At 37.1% G+C, this 22980-nt stretch overlaps 1 protein-coding gene across 1 annotated transcript in view; it reads right to left on the bottom strand.

The window, feature by feature from the left end:
* The window catches only part of AVL9 (AVL9 cell migration associated), a 34749-nt gene extending 11864 nt beyond the window's left edge, over positions 1 to 22885 (bottom strand). Inside the window, exons 1-10 of the mRNA XM_007431604.4 lie at positions 22614 to 22885; positions 16760 to 16880; positions 14634 to 14719; positions 10610 to 10681; positions 9373 to 9462; positions 8001 to 8067; positions 7541 to 7581; positions 7289 to 7327; positions 5776 to 5845; positions 3153 to 3700 (exon numbers count right to left, since the gene is read on the bottom strand). Coding sequence (XP_007431666.1) covers positions 3153 to 3700; positions 5776 to 5845; positions 7289 to 7327; positions 7541 to 7581; positions 8001 to 8067; positions 9373 to 9462; positions 10610 to 10681; positions 14634 to 14719; positions 16760 to 16880; positions 22614 to 22727 — 1248 coding nt within the window. The 5' untranslated portion in view covers positions 22728 to 22885. The remainder of the gene's footprint in view (positions 1 to 3152; positions 3701 to 5775; positions 5846 to 7288; positions 7328 to 7540; positions 7582 to 8000; positions 8068 to 9372; positions 9463 to 10609; positions 10682 to 14633; positions 14720 to 16759; positions 16881 to 22613) is intronic.
* Between the last annotated feature and the right edge of the window lie 95 nt (positions 22886 to 22980).

The raw sequence follows: 22980 nt of genomic DNA, 5'->3' as shown, positions 1-22980 counted from the left end.
AAATTGTACTTAGTGTGAAATGTGGCACATAGATTGCAAATTACTGTCAAATAGTTTTGGGGTACAATTTCAGGTGTTGGTGATAATCGTAAATGGTTTAAAACCAGATTGTTCTTCAGAAGATGTCCCCATACTCAGAGGCTCAATTATCTGGTATAAAAGAGAAGGCTTTCTTCTGTTTTACTCCATGACTCTGGAATATACTTCCTCAGGAGCTGTGTTTAGTCCCTATTCTATCTAAGGTTAGAATAGCAGCTGATTTTTTTGACTAGGCTTTCAATTGTTAATTAATGTCTATATAGGTTTTAACATATTGCAGAAAGGCTGACATACATTTTGATTTTTTTATAGTTTTCATTTATTGATAGTCATGTGGTATACTAAAATTGAATAGAAAGATATGACAACAGAATACATACTACACATATAAACAACTACATAACCCTCAGCATTCCTAACCATTGTGGCTACTGATAGTTGAGGATCAGCAACATCTAAAGAGCCGCAGATTTGCCATTTTTGTTCTGTTTAATAGCAAAGGCTCAAAATATCTGCCGCAGAAGAATCTGACAATGAGAACAGACTGATTTGGTTGAAAGCCAAATAACCATGATCTTTAGAGGTTAGCAATGAACTCAAGCACTAGATATATAGAGGCACTCATTTGTAATACGAATGCAGCAGGAAGACAGATGTTTTAATTATAATTATTTTAAAAATGTTTTTACCACAACAACCTCTACTTTGCAATTACTCATACTCAGAAATACTTTTACAAGGTAACAGAGACTTAAACATGAAAAAATGTGCTCAAAAATCCCCACAAATGTAATGGAGGGAAAATGCTTATAAATGACAGCTACCAAAATCTGGATATCTTCCTTCCTTAGATCTGTCCTGACTTGCCTACTCCCTTCTTATTTCCTGCTTATGATGCCACTACCACCACTACTGATTTCTTGACAACCTGCTCCATATTAAGTAGAGTCAATGGTTATTGGATTTTCTACTAAAAAAGGCCTTTTAAGTAATCCAAGTAATCGCTTTCTGTAGGACTCAGAAATCATAGAACCCTCACAGCATAGAATCTGGGTAACTAGTTCTTGTTATTAAAAAGATTCTAAGTCTGGTGGCTTTCCAGACAATCACCAGGCTGCAGTATTGATAAGTCAGGCAGGAGGAAGGAGAGTAATGTGTGTTTGTCCATGAATATGCATGTATGAGATTCTACCACCCAGGAATACATATTACCCACTCCTTTTGTAGAAAAATTGCAGGAGATTACCTCAGAAATTTGCATTTACTTTAAGAAAAGTTACTATGAGTTTTTTTCAGTTTGTGTCACAAAGTTAAAATTACAGAGCAAACAACCATGCTTCCTTATTTCACAATATCTGTGCTCTTACAGTACCATCAAGTATGCTAGTACTTTTCAGGAAAGTGTGCTATTTTAATCAAAGTTCTCTTATGTAGATTACACCCTGATATTAAAGGGTACTACTGAAAGCATATCTATTTTCAATTATAAATAGAATCAGTTAATAATACAATTTTAGCTGTTATTTTAAAAATGTGTTGCTTACTTGAAAAGCTATAGAAATATTAGGCAAAAAGAAAAGTATGAGATTGGACATTATGTCATGCAATCTGGGAAAAAATCCCTTAATATTTGAGGGTTTGAAAGTTTGAGGATCACTGAATGATTGCTTGGGATATTGAAAATCCTTCAGATCACCCAAATACTACTTCTAGCTTGCCATCTTTCAACTTGAAAAAGCCATTAGTAAAGATGACTTTACAATGTTCAAGTTATTCACAATGCCTTAATAATTAGCTAAACAGGTAAGACAAAAAGCCAGGTATATCAGAAGCCTCTTCATTTGCAACACCTTGCCCCACTGTCTCTAAGAGTGCTTTGTGCTGACAGTTTCACTTTTAACAGAAAAAAATTATTGAGTATTCCAAACATGGCAGAAGCCAGAAACTAGAAAAATACTACTATGGGTCACATTTTCACAGAATGTCTCATTTGGGTCTGTGTCAGCAATAAAGTTGCTGATGATAGTAATATTACAAAAGGTTTTGTGGACTGTCAATTAATGCTGCCTTTTTGACACTCTTGACATAGGACCTGGCTAGCTCAGATACATTATTTACTGTTTCTAACTTAGCTGGGTCTGCAACACAAATGTGTGCCACCATTCCTAATGTTGTAGTGGGGAGTGTTCCTCTAAGGCAGGGTTTCCCAAACTGTGAGGTGTACCTCCCTGAGGAAGGTGCAGACAGAGTCCAGGGAGGTATGAAGAACCCTTTAGCTACCCTGTAACTAAATAAATCCACCTTTCCCAAAGTTTCTTTGTTTTGTTTTCATCAGTCAAATCTATTATGGTCATAGACCAGCGTAATATTGTTTTATTGTTTATTTGTGTTCATTTTGGTGTTTGGATGTTTAGGGGAGGTATTTAAATTAAGATTACACTAAAGGGAGGTGTGCTGGCAAAAGGTTTAGGAACCCTTGTCCTGAGGTAAGTTTACTCAAAGGATTTCCAGAAGCTGGACATCACTGGTCCTGTTAGGATATCATATATTATCGGGATAGTTGGAACGGAAAGCCCATATTGTGGTTAAGTTCATTTCCTTTTTAATGTGTTTACTATACCCCACCCCATCAATACATTAGTACAAAAACATGCAGCTTTGATTTGACAGCTTTGATCTTATTTTTCTACAACTGTGGTGATATTCAAAGCATTTGATGACCTAGATCCATGGCACTCTTCAAAAATGGAACTGTAGGAATGACAACACTTTTTGAAAGAGGTCCTAGAATTATGGAGATTTGCTCACTAGTTACTAGAGCAGAGGAGTGCAACCTCAGCACTTTTTGATCCCAAACTCCCTTTTTGTGCTCCTCAGAACACCGACTATAATTACTCAAAACTGACACTATAATTTCCTGTCATTCTGAAGTGAGATATATTTGAAAATACACATACACCCTAAAATATGTAGTTAAAAATAAAGGAACTCCTAAACCATTCCTGCTCACATGTAAGATAGCCCACCCTCTTTGCATCTCTTTATTCCTGAAAAATGTTAAATACAGCCCTTGGCCACCAAATGTTTGTCCACCCCTGTACTGCAGGAATTACCTTAGTGAAAACAGCTAATGGCATGCCATACTGATCCTCTTCCAAACCAGAAATAAGTCCAGGTACAAGCACTGCATGTCCAGTGTTAGGCTGAGGCTGAACAGTAATTGGAATGCTTTTGGAGACTGCAGATTCCTTCAGAAGAAATTCAGTCTGTCCTGCTACTGAAGTAATTTCACATTCTCCCTCTTGCAAATTAGGGTCCTCTAGGAGATTAGGATCTAAGGTTTCCCAGTCACTTTCAGAAGATTCTGGAGAAGTGCGTGAAGGAGGTTTCAAGTGCTGTCCAGGATCCCTGGAGACATGACATTCACTGGGATGATGCTCAGTTTGAAATAAAGGCACATCCACTCTCTGAGGATCCCTTTCTTGGTTTCCTGACAAATTTTCTCCTTCCCCAACTGTGTCAAGATTTGCATTTGAAAGTGCCATAGCAGACAAAGAAACACAATAACTGGAAGGAGGTGGAACTTCTTGTCCAAAATCCTCTGATGTGCTTTTTCTTGGTCGGTACTGTGAACAATCAGTAAGACCGTGTTCTATCATACCTGGAATTTGTTAAAAAGCAACCTATGAATGAGGTTAATAGATTCTATATAAAAGCAATCCCCGACTTATATTGGTAACTACACTACAATTAAAACTACAATTAAAATTAATGGCCAAAATACAACACACCCATGTTTCTTTCTGGTCTTTCAATACAGAAAGGTGTTCTTCAATGAAGAAAGTAACTACTGAGCAGGTGTAGGGGAGTATGGAAATAACTTTGATGAAGGAATGCAAGAACTGTTGTAAGAAAGTAAACAACTCAGCCCTGAAAGGAGAAGGTATGAGAAAGGGATTCAAAATAACTCTGCCTTTATTCTGTTTGGTATAAGAGGGGGCAGATGGAAACTCTCAAGCCAGATGGCAGGCTTTCAAGTTTCAGTATGGTAGAATTCCAGTAGTCCTTGTGTTGTCTATTCCATGACCTGGCTTGCCTTGAAGGGCTAACAGCAGCTGTTACAAACTCCTCAAATTTTCCATTTATACAGAAATCTCCACAAGAATTTCTTCTGGTTCCTAATAATGGTTTACCAAGAAACTCCCTGACTGAAGTACTGTAGCTAGAAAAACTATTGTTAGAAGGTTGGCAAAAAATGATTCTATTAAAAGTCTTCTGCTGGTTACACATGTTTCAGAGTACCATCTTTATCCAAAAGAAAGGCAAAGATATTTCCTTTGGGAGAGAATGTTATATTATTCTGAGAAGATACTCAAATAAATGGGTGGAAGTGCAAATGGCTGCAAATATCACTACAAAGATGTTTTTGAAAACTAACCTGAAAATTAGTCATAGTTTGGAAGGGTTGTTTGTTTCCTGAACTTTTAATCCTTTCTGTAATTCTGAAACAGATATTTTTTTCACTTTCCTTTCTCCGTGCAATTATATTTTTTCGTTACATCTTACATCTCCAACTAGCTTAGCCCCCTCTTTTTCTTTCCTTCTCTTCCTCATGCAGCTATCTCTTTCTTTTACACATTACATATTTTCTATCTCTCTCTTCTTTTGGCTGATTCTACTAGAAGAAAGGAGGGGAATATCGGCGAATGTACTTGTATATTTCTATGTGTGACAATGACTTGTGTGAGAATGGCTGGCTGAATAAAGATTGTAGATCAATTAACTATAAATAGGGTACCTTGTTTTACAGGCAATAATTTTATTCAATAGTTATTAGTTGAATTAACATTAATGCTTTTTTGAACTGGCCCTAAGCCTTTTGGGACTGTTGCTTCTTAAAGGTTTATGCACACATATATGCACAAAGGTATACAAGTGTATCATATGTCACATTTACAGTGGAACCTCAGTTTACAAACTTAATTCGTTCCGTGACTCTGGTCGCACCCCGAATTGGTCGCAACCCGAAGGAAATTTCCCCATAAGGTTCAATGTAATTACCGTTAATCCGTTCTGGCATGGAGGACAGGGAAGCGGCTATTGCTTGGAGGGAGAGTCCCCCTTCCTACGACCACGTGTCAGGGGTGGAAAATGGCCGCGGACCATGTGTCAGGGGTGGAAAATGGCCATGGACCACGTGTCAGGGGCGGAAAAATGGCCGCGGACCATGTCATGGGAGGGAAAATGGCCGCGTATCCTGTTCATACCCCGAGGCGGAGTTCGCAAACCGAGGTAAATTTTTGCGGCCGGAGCTGGTCGTAACCCGAAAAGTTCATTAACAGAGGCGTTCGTAACCCGAGGTACCACTGTATCTGGGAGGGAAAGCCTTTAGGACTGATTTCGATGTAGTTGGCAACTTAAACTGACAAGGTGGGGAAGTTGGACATTGCACAGGACTTTTGTCTACATTTATTTTTCCTCTCTATTCTTCCTTTTGGGGGGGAGGTCATTTTAAATTCAGAATTGACTTCCTTTCAAGTAAATATGGTACTTAAATTAGGACTGGCTATGATTTCAAGATGAGTCACTAGTCTCTCTATGAACTATCCATTCTACCTAGGATGGAATATTTAATTCTGGTTGTTAAGGTGATGGAATATAATATGTTCTTATTGTAAACATTTTCGAACAGTCAATAACATTTTCATGGGATCACATACATACACACATACTAACCAGGAAATAGTGATAAGACAGTCATTAGTGCCCCCACCAGCCGATTAACTGGAGAGATATAAAACAGAACCTGAAAAGAAGAAGGGAAAAGGTGGATGTTAAATTCTGGAGGACAGGAACAAGATAAACAATGCCAAGTCATAACACTCAGAACATAACAACAGTAGTATATATCAAGTTCTAAAAGCTCTACAGAACACCTGCTATTTACTTATATTCCAGCAATTTCTTTTATACAGATGTCCTAATATATCCCCTGCACAGAACCTGGAAATAAACAAAATGTTTTGCAATCTGTGCTGTTATTACTTCTTGAAAATTTATGAATCCAGATTATGTGCTTTATGGCCTAAACCAGTGTGACTGTTGAAAAAAGATTGGGTAAAACGTTACATCCTACTTTGTGACATGATAAATGTTTATCCCATTTCTTTGGCAAACTAAGCAAGCTCTCGATATAACTGTGAACATTATCCTGTTCCACTGAAGACTGAAGCTATGGACAGAGGATATATTGTATCTTTTTAAAACATAATCAGCTTCTCGTGTCAAGGTTTGAAAATCTCTTCTAGATTCATCGTATAGTTTTATCTCTTCTGTTCTAGGCTAACTTCCTATAATGAATATATTTTACATTTTCTGACCACAGGCTTCTGAAGATTTTTAACCATCTGTGTAAGATCAGGCTTGTTACGGATTACAATTCCCATGACCAACAATCAGGGCCTATAGAGGGCTACATGTTGTAGGCTAAACATTTGAAAGACCCCTGCTGTACCAGTATTTAAAACAGCACTAAAAACGTGGCTCTTCCCCTATGCCTTGGAATTGGGGGTCTTTTTGAAGAGAAAGATGTATCCAAACTAAAAAAGTATTAATAAATCAAAGTAAGGATTTATCTTCTAGAAAATATGCTCCAACAATTGATAATCTAAAACTCTCTAATTACGGGATTTTGATGTAAATTGCTGCAATAATTGTATTTGTTTAAAACAAAAGTCAGAAAGTTTCATAATGCTGCATGCTATTACAGCTAAGGCAAGATAATGCAAGGAACAGTCAGAACGTTTTTCAAATCTTGATGCTTCTGCTGGTGGGAGAGAGAGTTTGGTTGCTGTTCCCTCCAGGTGACTCTATCAGGTTTTATTGTTGATTTCATTGTTTTGTATGTTCTGCACCACTCAGAGTCATTGGAGTCAGGTGGCCTAGAAATTTGGTTAATAAATAAATAACACAAATAAGACATCAGGTTGCCTATCACTAGTGTGTGTCTGTGTGTGTGTGAAGAGAGAGGGAGAGAGAGATTCACTCTCACCAGCAAACTATAACTTATAGTAAGATAGCAAACAACACTGATGGATACATTAAAAAGTAAACAGCAAACATATAGAATAAACACCTCTCCTTGCTGGGTAACTGCATAACAGAACGATGCATCCCCAGAATGTATTAATGAAACAATGCTAGCCAAGTCATTTATTTTGTCATTTAGGAAAGAGAGGAATAATCTTACCTTCTTTTCTAGAAGAATCAGCTTAAAAAGAATTAAAACCTTTAAAATAAAAAGATAGATCTTAAAAACATTAGCAGTCCAGCAATATATTTATAAATGAATCTATGCTTATAATATTCAATTTCGTTTCAATGTGCAACACAGATCCAGACAACTTTTCTTTTGTTTATTTATATCTGTAACTGTGTGTTGTTTTTCTTTAAGATTCAATGAAATGGAAATAATTATGAACATTTCATTTTTTTATCGTACCTTGTGTCTAAACTGAAGAACAAGATCTCGTGGAGACAGACCTAAAAACCATGGAGGAAAATGGCATATTTCAATAACAGCAACTAACACTTGGAAATCTTCTGAGTAAGAGTCTTACATGTTTCTATTTACTATACATATGAATACATTCTCTGGGATGGTAGAAATGCATTTGGGTAATATAACTTTGTATAAAGCACCAAGCTTTCCCAGCCTAAGATTTCTAACTATGCTGTCAGATTGATGAACGTAAAGATTCTTTATATGGAACAGAATGAAGATCTGCCTCATTATTCATTTCACCGTGAGAAGCATCCTTAACAAAGTATTGGGATTCCACCACCAGTCACAATAATTGGTAATTTATTCAGACATATAAGGTTGGCATTAAGCTTTATATGTAATAAAATACTTACAAAAATGAAAAATTGGAAGTTTTATGTTATCAAATATAGCTTACCAAGATAAACTTGTGACCCTTCCAGTGAGCTCCCTCCCAATGAGCTATTCATGTGTTCATAAAGTTCCTGAAAAGCCATAAAATGTAGAAAGCATGAACATCCTTTTCTAAGAGTAACTACAGGGAAAATAGGAAAAGGTCCAATTTATATAGCAAAAATCTACCAAATACAATTTCCAAGAGGTCTAACGTTATTTAAGTCTCTAAAGACATAGTTATCCATCCAACAGAATTCTGGGGTCCAAAGAACTGCTTTAGATTCAGCTTTAATGGAATTTTGCAAAGATTTTGTGTTCAGTATTGCTATTCTGCAAATAAATTCTACAAATAGCTTTTGAAAATCATGTCACATAAAAAGTTTCCAGCAGCGCTTAGAGGGAGTACTCTTTCAGAAAGCAAAGAACAACACTTCCTTATGTATGCAGATCTGGTTATCAGATTCCTGCTAGAAACTGCCTTCTAGCTTACTAGCTGTCTACACCAGGTTGGATCTAGAATTTCCCTTTTGCAGATAAGATAACAGATAAGAGGAAACTAACATTCAGGAGAAACATCTCATCAGGGCTCCACTGGCCCTGCCACTCCCAGCTGACCTTTCCCATCTTCTTCCTCCCGCTGCTGACAGGGTGTGTCTGGCCTGGCCCTTCACAAGGCAGCTGCTGGCCAGGCTAGGCCTTCTTCCCGAGGCCACACATGCCCTTGTCCAAATCACGTGCGGCCTTCTCTTGAGGCTTTCAATTTGGACAAGGGCCACGAAGTACAGGGCAGCACAGAGCAGGGCAGGAGGGCTGGCAGAGGCAGCAGAGTGCAGGGCAGCCAGAAGGGCAGAGATGTGGGGGAAAGATAGGCAGATGGGGGGAGTTAAAGTGCCCCTGTGGTCATAAGTGTGGGGAGGCTGCCAAGTGCCCAAATTTTGATCACGTGACTGCGAGGGCCCTACAACAGCTGTGGGGGCATAACTAGCATTCGTTCAGCGCCGTTCTAACTAAACAGTCCCTGAATGAATGGTCATTAAATGAGGACTACCTGTATTGGAAAGAATGTCACTGAGCTGATCCATCCTTTCTATTCTGGCTATGGACTCCAATAAGCGTAGTTACTCTTCTATCAGCATTGGCTCTCCCATTCTACTTTTAATCTGGCTGAACTCTATCTATCTATCTATCTATCTATCTATCTATCTATCTATCTATCTATCTATCTATCTATCTATCTATCCATCCATCCATCCATCCATCCATCCATCCATCCATCCATCCATCCATCTCCCTCCTATTATTTGTAGGCCAATCCCACATTTATAATGACTCCGTATTAACCCAAGTATTTGTAACCTTCCAAAAAATCTTACTTTTATGTATTAAAAGCATACCTTAAGAATTGAAATTTGTGAGAAGTCTTTCTCTTCAAAGTAGGCATGTGTAATTAGCTGCAACTTAGCTTGGAGTAGCCCATATAGAGGCTTGCAAGAAAAAGAGTATCATGTTATATCAAAAAATACAGACAAGCAGCTAAAAACAGTAGGATCTATTCATTAAATACAGATGAATTTGTATAATCTGAATATTCTGCATATTCTCCAAGCCATATATCGTATTAGGTTACAGCTGATTTATGAAAATGTATTGGCATGATCAGTTATTCTATACAGTAACATCCAGGTTTCAAAGAGAACACTGGTTCCAACTGTGCATAGATCTGTATTTTTTTCTGAATGTGCTTTTATTCAAAACATTGGATAGTAAAATATGGGCAAGGTATCTTATCCTATTTCATTAAAGAACTGGTATTGTCAAACATTAGCAAATTGGCCTAGGACTAGGGAGACATGTATTTAAATGCCAATTAGTTGAGAAGCTCATTGGGTAGTTCTGGGCTATCTCGCAGTCTAACCCACCTCCTATTAGTCCTGTGTAGCTATTCAGATCTGAAGCTGATAAGCTCTTCAGAAGGGGCCTTTTCCTAGGCTTGTATAGTACCTGCACCATCTCTATTCACCATACTTTTCAGTCTAACCTACCTCACCAAGCTGAGAAGGGTTGTAGGAAGGACAAAACAAGAAGAAAACAAGAGACCAGTTCCAAGTTCTATGTTTCAGATTAATCACTTCATAAACAATTTCTTCATATTCTGAACCAAACATCATATACATCTTTTAAACATAATTTCACACCCAACTGTTTTTATATCAAATGCCCTTTAAACAGACCTGTTGAGAAAGGCCTGAAAGGTAATGTACTCTTTACAGAATGATATTCTTCTTTTCCTTGAAACTGGGACCAGGAATTGAGTATGTCATTCTCTACATTTAGTTCCACATGTGTATCATGAGTGGAACTTATGGTTGAAAAAAGACTTTAAAGCACTATGAACTTCAGTAATGTTATGTGCCCTATATCACAATACGCTAATGTTAAAAAATACTATAGTATGGGGTATATGCAATTGGGTTGCTCTTATTTAAGTGCTTATATAGAGTATTTTTCTCTGTTGGACAAACCATCTGGAAAGGATATCTTTGACTCAGATTTCAGTTCATGCACCCATTCAAATCTAATATAAAACATCCCAAAACAAACTGTTTCTATGTAAGTTATCTTATCTCTTACCAGCTGACTTAGAACACATACACTTTTCTGTACGGTTTCTCGAGTAATGTCTGCTTGCCGTACTTTCAATGCCTTAAAGAAAGAAAGACTAAACTTTAAAAGCTTTTTTTTTTACTTATTTCCATTTAAAAGCAAACTATTCATTTTTTTCACCAAAAGATGACATTTATTTATTAATTTAATGGTCTAGAAAAATTTAGTTGAATAGGCTAGCAGTTTGAACAAAGGCAAGACTCATTTTACAGGAAGAGAAAGAATACAGAAGGGAAAGAATAAAGGATTAAATTAGGACAAGTCACATCGTGGGAAGCTACAAGTGATTTGTTTGGAGTTAGTGTTATGTGAACTCAGTGGTTTATTCAAGAACTTACAATTAAAACAAACCACAGCTTAGTATGGTCTATGAGCCCAGTCAGAGTGAAAACATTAACCTCAAGGAAACATTTTAATTCAGTAATATAAGAGGAAAGATTTAACACTCCCCTCTGAATCCACCTCTAAAATTTTCCCTGACTTTGTCTCTTCTTTATCCATTTTATTTTCAACCTGTTTGTGAAGGTATTATTAATTTGGAACACCTAAAATGTTTAACCGCTTCCTATATATAGAAACTCTGCTCCTATGTTAAAACTATTTATATTATCACGTCCAATTTTAGTATTGAAGGAAGTACAAAACACATATCCATCATGTTCCTGGATTTGTTCTGGATTTAAAAAATAGTTTATGCAAAATCCTATTTTAACAACCCCAGTAATCACATCAGTTTTTATTTGACTTTAAATCTGCACGTTAATGAATTATTAGCTCTGAAGAATACAATGGTTTTTTTTCATTCAAGAGAATATTGGAACAGACATTTTAAATGCAATACTTCATTCCACTTTGAATTACTCAAATGTGATTTACATGTATTTGCTCTTTAAAAAAAAAACTACAAAGATTTTGCCTACAATATACTTACCTTTTCTTTTCACCCTTTTTAAGCTACAGGAATATATATAGCACCTAATATATAGCACCAGGCCAGGATTTAGAAGCTGTCGAACCTCAGGCCCATCCAGGCCACTCTATCTCTGAAGGAGCAATGTGGAAAAATTTCGAAATTTTCACTAATTTGTCAAGACTTGTAGATAAACTATGGTTAATCTCAATTATGGGCTGTTGAAATCAGCTAGCTTCAAAATGTGAGTCAGGATTTAGGGCTGATCTGGTCACTCAAAAACAGAAGCAAAAGCTTCTATACTGTTACTCATGGCTGTGTTAGAGGGAAACAGGAAAGTACCTCTAAATACAAGATTGGTAGTGGCTTTTCTTCTTAACATTATGAGATTAAGCAACCAGAACAAGCAGTTCTCCTACTTAGTGTTCGTAAAAACAGGGACAGATGTAACACTAACATATTATTTACCCAAACTGCATAAAATGACAAAAGCATACGGATAGCCTCAGATTCCAAACAGCAGGGTATATTGAGAATATTCGCAATATCTGTTTTGTTTCATTATATAAAGAATCAATATCGAATCTTTAATTAGTTGCAGCACTAATTGAGGATAAGACTACTACAATTAGAAAAGCAATTGTGAAAACTGAGAAAATATTAAGTTTTATTGAAATAGATTATTAATTCTAATACCCTGTGAATATAAATGACAGACACAATTACAGTGAGAAACTGCAATGATTTTATAGATTATAAATGTTATTGATGTATAATAGGGCAATGACATTAAATAGCTTTTAAAATAAATGAACTGGAAATTATCAGAAAGTAGGCATATATTTGGGGGACTTCCAGGGGAGGTATGGCAAAATGAAGATGGCTCTGCGAAAATGGAGCTGACGACCGCAGCATAGACCAAGGAGCCAGTCAGTAGATCAGTTCCTTGGACCCTCTCCAGATAAGGAGAGGATGGAAGATCACCTACATGTGCTCCAGACGGGTGCTCCTCACAAGAAGACCGCAGGACAGTGGTTTTCCGTGGGTTTGATAAACATCAAAAAGCTAAATATGATTTTGATTTTAGAAAGTTATAAACAGACTAAGGATCCAGATAAAATTGAAATATTGAAACTTTTACAATAAGATTTTGGAATTAATTATAAAGTACAAACAGCTTCTCGTGGGAAATAGATCCTGTTTTGGTTTTTACAAGACATAACAGAAAAATAATTTCATGATTTCAAAAACTAGGCACTAGAGGGGACTAAAGATTTTAGCTAAAGGAAAGATATACAGGCCTGTAAGATAGTGCAAAATATTATGACAATAAAAATGCTCAAGGACACTTTTGAAGAATGGAATCAGAAAATAATACCCACAATATCAACAATGTCAGTAATGATGTCTGCTTCTGGATAGACTATGTCCAAAAGATGTTATTGAAGAACTGTCAGCTGTAGAACAAATTGTATCTGACAAGATAGAGATGGCATCAAAAGTGGATTTACAACTGACAGGCCAAGAAAATGATTTAGAAAAGGATGTTTCACTGGATCTACAAAAGAAACTGGCTGAGGTTTTAACATTTAATGACAAATGACAAACCAAGAGACTGACCTGGATATTTTTTTCCTATTGGATTTACAAAAGAGGCTTGTTAAAGACTTGAAGAACTCTGTGCGACGGGACAAAGAAGAAATGAAGATAAATCAAATCCTACAACAATATTTGAATGAATTAAAGATTAAGACTGTTAGAAGTAAAAGGAAGGAATATAAAATTGGTTTATTTGTTCAAGGTTAAAACAAGATATGTTGTTACTTCTGGTTACCCTTTATGGACTTTCTGCTGACACCATGACTGAAAAGATGTTGTTTTATGGATTTGTTTATAGATAAGAGATGGGATATGGGATGAAGAGATAAATGTCTGTAACTTTAGAGAGGGTGAAGAGTTACTAAATTTGTTTATACTTGTGATGAAGGCTGGAAGTCACTTTATATATTTCTTTTCTCTTTCTTTATTATATACTTATTTTTCTTTTTCTTTTTTCCTTGCACTTTTTACTCCTCTCTATTCTCTTTTCTTTAAGTTTAGTTTGTATTAGATTTTACTATTATAATCAAAATTCTTAATAAAAAATTACATGTATATAAAAAAGACAGTAGGAATATATCTGCAGCTATCCAAAGCAGATGATTTTGAAGATAAGATAGCAGAAAAAGAAAATACTTCCAGCACTTTGTCATACAATTTTTAGAAAGATGTAATCATTATTCAAACTACTACATTATAGCCCACAGATCAAAGTAATTAGTTTCTATCCCACAAGGAATAGCCACATATATCAGAACATCAAATGCCACAACAAAATAATAAGTCACATGTTATGCACATGAAACTCAAATTTTGGGACATGTTTTACAAATGAAATGCTATTTGAGAGCTAGATTTGGGCCTGAAAGCCATATGAGTAAAGATATATTCCTATCTAGCTGCAGTTGCACTAAATGCTAAGCTAGAATCAGCGTGAATTCTGGTTTACCAGTAATAAGCAGCTTGTTAGCATATGCAATATAATCAGTTCCTTTTGTCTACTTGCGGAAGCAGGGATGGCTAAATTAACATAAAACTTAGGGTGCAAAAGCTCAATTTTATATCCTAACCAGGATCTAATTTGTCCTTCCTTTAATGAGATTTATAAGCCAACATCAATTTCTGCCTTGTTAGAGGAAGACAAATTAGATGTCTGAATGCAAAGCAAAGTTTTCTTACCCTGCTGATCTTCTAGTTGCTTGTACATGCCTGCAGGAAGATGCAAGTGGGAATGATCAGGTACTGATAAGCCAGAATTCCCAAAAATTCTGGTTTAGCATTTATGGGACTATGTAGATCTCCAATATCAAGTAAACATATAAAAACCAGTATACCGCATTTTCAATCAATTTATAGCAAAGGTATCAGCTTCCTAATCCTTTTTCTTGTTATGTATTGTTATATACATTCATACTTTCCCCCATATCCTCAGTCCTGAACAAAGAGATTTATTTCATCTTTACCTGACTTCAGAATAATTACCTTAGCTTCAATTTGCCTATAACAAGAGACCCCATATATCGTGCTTCGATCTCCACTTCTTGGTGGCAAATGGAAAAACACTGTGTCTGAAAGAAAAGATGAGAGATTGTCTTGCCATCCCTTACAAGCATTGCATTGAGACATGAAGTTTCTTCAGGACTATAATTTTCCAGATCATCCTAAAAACTAAATTTCAGATCAATGTAACATAATCAGGAAAAAAATGAAACTTTGCAGTTTGGTAGTAGAGAGGGGCACATGGTTATTCTGAACAGCATGAAAAACCCGCCCAAGCAGTTTTACTGTCCTAGAAAATAAGTGATTTTAATCACTTCCTGATTTTATTTTATTTTTTTGGATGGTGGTAAAGAAGCATTTTGGGCAACAGAGAGGATTCTTCCGGTTAAGAGTTTCCATATTTGCAGCACTAGTGAGCTGCTCCCAAAGAACTGTCTGGTTAGCTCAAATCAGTATACACAATTTCAGCACCACCAATGTTTTTTGACACTCAATTCCCTTATGGTTGCTCACTCATGACGCCGCTAAAGACAGTAGAAAGCTTCTACTTTTTTTCTAAGAGGTTGTTATTTAAATTATAGTTATGGACTAGCTTCACACTAAGCCATTAATATGATTTGTAGGATTTCACTTAGCATGATTTGAGAACCCAGCCATTTTGATTTGTAAACCATAGTTAATGGTTTAGGGTAATGTATGAACCCAGTCAGTACTGGGTTAGGGTAGGGTTAGCCATGACATCAACTTAGATAATCAATAATGGAATACTTGACTGTATCATACATTAAGCATAAGGTCAAATCTGGCATTTTAAAACTTGCTGTCAGGATTCTAATTGCCAAATTTAAGACAAAATAGTCTCAAGGAGCATATGATGCACGGCTCTTCAAACCATGAAAATATCGAGATCTTTTGCAAGGCTTGTGTTGCTGCATCAGACTTCCCAGCTATCTTCACATACAACCAAATACCTAGTTGTTTTCTTTCTTCCTGCATATTGCAAAACTTCTAGTTCAACTGCTTCACGCAGCCTTTCAAGCCAGGTAGAGAAGTGTGTGGCATCTGGATACAAAGTGGGCAAAAGTGCTTCATATTCAATGTGGACACCCTCTCTGTCCCTGTCAGCAGTTCCTTAAAGGAACTGGGGTTTTTCACGGTAGCCAGATGGGCTCAGGAAATGCTTTTTTTGCTGAGCCTGCGTAACTACTGGGCAACCTAGAAAAAATGCAGTTCCTTTAAGATACAGAAAGGGTACCTACACCTGATCCAAAGCATCTTTGCTTCCTCCAGATTGAAATACTACATATTTTTAGTAGAAAGCCTAGTGGGAATTATGAAGATATTTTGCTGTGGGCTACTTCCACAGCTGGTTGAGATGGGAACCTTAAACCAATTTTCCTTACTATATCTCAAGCTGTTCCTTTATGCAATCAATTACTGTGCGTATTATTAACAAAATACATTAAACAAATAGGCTGAATGGTAGCCTCATACGGAGAAGAACTGCCTCACAGCAGTCAAGGAATTAGACCTGAAAGTATAACATATCCTTTTTCTTTTACCAAAACTATGCACTAATGGCTTATTGTTATAGCAGTAGAATGACTGTAATTATGCTTTGATTTTGGTCTGTGTTATTTAGGAATTTTGACATTGTATAAATCCTGTACACAATTTGCTTATAGCAGATATCTTCCATAATTTATTCTGCTATGCACAGCCATTGCAAACCATAAACACTAGAAATGTAAATGTATTTTTTTAAAAAACTGAAGCCCAAATCAGATATTACTTGAATTACATTTTAAGGAACAGTACCTTACCCCTCAATTAAGCACCCTTCCTCCACCTGCAAGAGGCATTTAAAAAAGTTTCCATCGGTACCAACAGGACCTTTCTTTCTACAGCAAAAGGAAGGGAAACTTTGTTAAGATTGTGGCTGGGAAACACATAGTATTGATTTTTTAAAAAGGTATGCTTGGCAGTTAACCATATAAAGAAAGGTCTAGTTTGGCCTTGCTGTGCTGACAGCATCAAATTCTTCACCCAATATCAAATTCCAGACTCTTTAGACATTTATAGAAAAGGAGCATTATGTGGGTTCTTACCTTCTTGATAGTTGTGAGCACCATCTGGCAATGCAAGAAAAGGCAAGTATTTCCATTCCTCTGGCAAACTATTACTATCATGACTTTCTCCAGGAATTAGAGGAGGATAGGAGAACTCAACCTGAAAGCAGACGTACATTACATGAGCTTGTACTCAAGAATACAAGAGTACTTCACCAAATCCATAGCCAGTCATCAGGTGTCCAAATATAAAACTGTTAAGTAATCCCATTGTTGCTTCAAGGAACAGGTATAGAGATAGAAAATCCCAAGCAGCATATCAAATTTAGCAAAAAAAATCAGATGGAAAAAAAAAAGCTGAGTTCTATTCACACAGAGAACAAATAAACAGATCAGTAGGTTAATAACTGTCACATTAACATTGAATAAAATAATTCTCAAAAACTGATATATATAATTTGCTTAATACCATCCATGTAGCAGCATTTTATAAATAATGACAAGATATGCTCTCCTTAGCTTCATTCTTCCAGGAGTGAGAACACTGTAGAACAAATAGGATACAAAGCTCCACAAATCTTTGCTTATTTTACCATTCCCTCCCATAAGAATGCTAAATAAATCCTCACCACTGCTTGCAACTCCAAATAGTAACAGTGGAACATAGACACATCTAAAAGATACATCACCCAGTATGGGAAACCATTTCAGGCAAGCACCACATTTTAAGGCATGTCCAAAATCCCAGTTCTATAAGAATCTTACATACAACTTGTGCACATGTACAAATATCTTCATTAGACCCCAATTCAGCATCTGTCTGTCTGTCTGTCCAAAAACTGCAGTAAGCAAATGCCTCCATTTAAACCCTGAACATTATAAAATTGATTAAGATAAAATTAAATCTGCCTCAGATTCATTGTAAAGCATAAAATTGTCCATCTGCACAGGTGGTGTTTAGAATGGTTAATCCAATGATTCAGAGCACCATCACACTACAACAAACATAAAGCCAACATACTGTGTTTAAAACAGAGACAAAACATTGCTTCCGTGACAGTGTTTTTCCTCAGCAAATGTCTGGCAAAAAGAACAGCTCTGGTGGATCAGGCCAAGGCCCATCTTAGTCTTTCACAGTAACCAGATGCTTCCAGGATGCTCACAAGCAGAAGACAGAGACATGTACCTATCCCACTGCTCTTCCCTTGCAACTGGTATTTGGCAACTGCCCTCCACCCATAGGAAGCTGAATTTCCAAGACAATAGTTCTTGACACAGCTGTCCCCATGGATTTATTAAACCCCTTTTAAAGTCATCCAAGTCAGTTGCTATTATTCATTTCTTAAGATAATGTACCAAAAAGTGCTTTCTTTTTCTGTTTTAAATCTCCTTCCAATCATCTTCAGTGAATGGATCTTGATCCTAATATTTTGAAAGAGGGAGAAAAATTTCCACATGTCCATTCTCTCCATGCCATGTCTAATTTTATAAACCTTGATTATTTCAATTGCCTTTTTCAAAGCTAAAGAGTTTAAAACACGCCTTTTAACCCCCTAATCATTTTGGTTGCCTCTCATGCACTTTCAGTTCTATCTTATTCTTTTTCAAATATGGAGATCAGAACTACAGCCAGTATTCCAGATTTGCACAAATTAGAACGTTGAGAGTTTTATTTTCAATCACTTTCCTAATTATTCCCACCAGGGAATCTGCCTTTTTCACAGCTGTTGAACAATGAGTTGACACACTATGACCTGAAGGTCATTATCCTATGTACCGACAGCACAGATCCCACCAATGTATATGTGAAGGGTTTGAGGTGGGAGAGATTGCGCCAGTGTTAGGTATCACAAACAGTAGGTTCACTGCCAGAGGACTGGAAGGTAACCATATCTGAGGGACAATTTTTATCTTTTTGCTATGAGGTCACATTTGAGTTATTTAAGAATTTTGGAGTAGGTACCATGAGGACCTGGTGATTTGTTCCTGTGTAGTTTCTCAAAAGAGCTTAGAATATCTTTTCTTACAATGCAATTATTTATATACAAATACATATGCTGCTCACTCCAATAAGTCTAAACATCTTAAAATACATAAACAATCATCTAAAACAATTGAACTAAATGTTAAATACCTCTAAAACATTATAAAACTAAAGACTGGATAAGAAGGTAGGTTTTAAGCCTGCTCCTAACCTACATGGAAGGGGCCTGCCTCAATTCCAACAACAAGATATTCCACAGTATGGAACCACCACAGGGGGAAAAAAAAGAATCTACAGTTTAAGTTGTATATACCTATGTCAGAATATTAAAAAGATGCCCCACTGAGGGACCTAACTGTGCAGGATAAATTGTATTTGGATAGGCCATACTGCAAGTAGTTTGGGTCTAATCTTGTAAGACTTTACACACCAAAATAAGATACCTAAACAGCGCTTAGAAAGCAACTGGTAGCTAATGTAACTGTTTTCAAAAAGGGGAGATACAATTTCTCCTGGAAGTCCTACTCACCACTCATGCCACTGGGTTCTGGACTAGCTGCAGTTTCTAGACTATCTTCCAGGACCACCCCATGAAGAACACCTTGCAGTAATCCAATCTTGAGATTACCAGCACATGTATCACTGAAGCTTATGGTCTCTCTCCATCAAGTAGGGGCACAGCTGGTTGATCAGCTGATAAAAGGCTTCTCCGGTTGCTATTTGGTTGTTTAGTACCTGTGCTGAATCCGGGAGAATCCCCAGATTATAAACCTGTTCCTTAAAGTGAGTGCAACCCTATCCAAGGCAGGCATATTACCAAATCCTGGAGTCTGGTCCCAGAAACGAGCAACAACTCCATCTTGTCCAATTCTTACAAGAAGGCACAGTACTGTATATAATTCTCTGTGCAATGTCAACTTGCTGTTGTAGCTGACATGAACATCACAAATAACAGGAATTACCCAGAAGCCAGAATGATGCTAAGTAAATTGCAAAAGCAACTTTAGACCTAGAGGAGGTTAAACTGAATTTGAGAAACCAAGCATTTCATATTTTTGTCTTTGCAAGAGCCACGGCCTGGACTCGCTCATTGAAGAAAAAAAATTCTATATCTTTAGGAAGTGATGAATCTAAGGTAAAAGGAAAAGGTTGAAAGAGCATTTTTTAAAAAATGCATGAAGCATTATATCAACCTTTTTGTTATGGTAACCCACACCCAAAATTTTTAGTGCATTTGGAAAAACAGATGTCACAGATTAAACCAGTTATACTGAAGTAGTACACTTAACCTGACATGTCTGAACGGACCTGACATTACCTGAGGGACTGTCTCACCCAGTCAGGCAGACAGGGCATGGTGTGGACCCCGTCACTGAGAGAATGTTGGCTGGCGGGGCCCAGGAGGAGAGCCTTCTCTGCCGTTGCCCCCACCCTTTGGAATATTCTCCCCCCAGGCATGCAGCAGGCCCCTACCCTTCCAGCTATCCAGAAAGGATTAAAGACTTGGCTGTGCCAGCTTATGTGGGGTGACAAGAATCTTACCCAACCCTGGGGGTACGTGGCACCTTGATGACACTCCCTGAGTTACTGCCAATTTAACATCTATCCTTGGATTATATTTATTTTCTATTTATTTAGGATTATTTTAAATTGTAATTTTAATTGATTTTAACTGCTTTGTAAACTGCCCAGTCATTTTTTAACGAGATGGGCGATGACAAATTTAATAAATAAATAAATGTCTGATAAAACAAGATAATTAAGTACAGTATATCTAAAGAATTATCTCTATTTCAAGAGATATCTCTGAAGATATCTCTGTTTCAAAGCAATAACTATAAATATTTATATAGACAGAACTGGATAGCTTATGGCCAAATATAAAACTGAAAGTATTTGGATTTTACTTTCTAGTTAATATGATGAGGACTGCTGCTTTAAATTGATTTGTGCTATTTCATTTTCCTAAATTATTTCATCCATGTTTGTCCATTCACTTTTTAGCTTCAAGGTGAATATTTAAGCTAACAGGCAGGTATTATTTGATAATACTTAGAAAGTGTTCTGCCATTTCTCTTTAACCCTATCTGAAAATGAGCACTTTGGCTCTTTGCCAACTCAGAAAACATTCTATTATTATTCCCATTTCTTCAATTTAAAATGTTAAAGTACTGTATAACACATAAAATGAATGATTTCTTCTATATGGATGAAGTCTTATAATGCCACCCTCAGTTTCGCTTTTCAAAACAAAGAACTGTCTATTTTTTTTAATTGTTTGAAGAGCGTTAAACCCAGCTTCATGTAATTATTGACAAAGCATGAAGCTTTAAATCTGATGACTCCAATATACGTGTGCAGTAAAATGCCATGCATGACAACTGAAAAGTAAATCCGCTTTATACAGGTAAGTTTGCATAATATTGCAACCTATGGATATTCCTTTAGGGATCACAACCTTAACTAGTGAATTTGTTCCCTGCTACTCCTGTCTATCTCCCCAGCTTATCTAGTTTTTCTTGTTTTATGGGCACACTTCCAAACAAAACACTTGGTTGAAGTTACCTATTTTTATTTTCTAAGTATAAAGGTGGGGCTTAGAAGAACTCTATCTCTGCAGCATGTTAAATTTTCATTAAAATATTTTAAATCAAAACAATGTAAAAGCAAAAGAAAACCAAGTGGAGCCTGTAAAGTACCAATGGAGTTGTCAGTGGGCACATTCATAGAAGAGTATTTCCAAGGAAAAGAATGCACCTTCAGTGGAAAATACAACATGGTATGACTCAAAATAATAAACTAGTCAGAACAACTGATTATCATATTCCTGCACTTATTCCTCAATTTTACTACAGTATATCTTAACCTACAGGATACCATTGCTTCTTCATGTAGCACTAACAGAATTTGTCCTGCTGGTGGGCTTTTCAGACTGTTGGGTTAGTTAGACAATTGATTTAATCAATCAAAGCTAATTTTACATAATTTCATTAACAGGGGATCCTCAGTGACTGAATTATGCTTTTTTGTAGTTCATGTCAAATAGTAGCCCTTCCAAACCTTTAATTATTCTATGCCTTCCTCATAAAAATTGCTCTGACATAGTTGTATAAGTGAGTATAAAGGCAACTAGATTTATCTAATGCCATACTGACAAGTTCATATCTTTAGATTTAATATTATTTCAGTTCAATGCATATAATTAAGTTCCACTGTATTCAACGAAGCTAACTGCTTAGTAAGAATATTTACTGTTAAGCACACAATTACAAAGTAATTAAGATTACAAATCTAGGCATCTTTCCTCAATTGGATTTGCATGGACAGGATGAGAACAGAAATTTCTGTAAGAATAAAAATAGAATAGAAATACTAAGTAACCTGAAGATGCATGATATTTGGATATTTGAACAAGCAAATTATATACCCCACTATGCATTATCTATATCTATGTATGCTTGTGCACCCATATACGCATTTCCTCTCGCATTAAGAGAAATGTGCAGATGCATTTTTCTGGTGACACTCTGGCATACAATACGAGTACCTACAGAAACACAGAAATAGGAAGGTGGGTTAATTGTGTAATAGCAAAGAACACTCCAAGCTGGGGCTCTCCAAATGTGTTAAAACTACCATTCTGAACAGCCATTATCAGCATGCTGGCTGGGAATAACGGGGATTGTAGTCTGAGACGTCGAAAAGGCATTAGCTTTAGGAGGCTGGGCAAATGGAAACAAATGACAAGACCATGCACTGAGAAGACGAGTGACACGAAAAGAGAGATGTCCGTGCACCAGACGGGATGTAATACGGAAGGAAATCGAAGGAAATATGGCTGAAAGGCGGAAGAAACACAAGGCAACGAGAGGGCGGTCAAGGGAGCCAGCAGAGCCGGCAGCCGCTCACCTGGCAGCCCTTTTTGTGGTGGAAACCGACCACTACGATGTGTAGCACTGGCCCCCTAGGACAGCCGCCAGTTCGAGAGCAGAGATCGGGATTCCCTCTGGCCCTTCGCTCCATGGAGGAGCCTGCGCCGCGGCCGCCAGACGCCCGACCGGCCGCTCCGCCGCCCCTACAGCAGGAGGCTGTTTACAGCGGGGCCAGCAGCGCTTCCGTATGCAGACGGCGTGAAACCCGTCGCCCGTCAGAAGTTGCAGCTTGGCTATCACTGAGCATGCTCCCGGAGTCCGAGCACGCCCAGTAGCGCCTGTGGAAGTGGTGTGGCTCTCCCTTTGACAGCTGATCCAGACTGGCCGGGTGGCAACGGAAGACG

This window comes from Python bivittatus, unplaced genomic scaffold, assembly GCF_059951505.1.
Source record: "Python bivittatus isolate LINGU-HERP-01145 unplaced genomic scaffold, Pbiv_v1 ctg000610_np1212, whole genome shotgun sequence".
Classification (NCBI taxonomy): domain Eukaryota; kingdom Metazoa; phylum Chordata; class Lepidosauria; order Squamata; family Pythonidae; genus Python; species Python bivittatus.
This window is presented reverse-complemented; position numbering and strand designations above follow the sequence as displayed.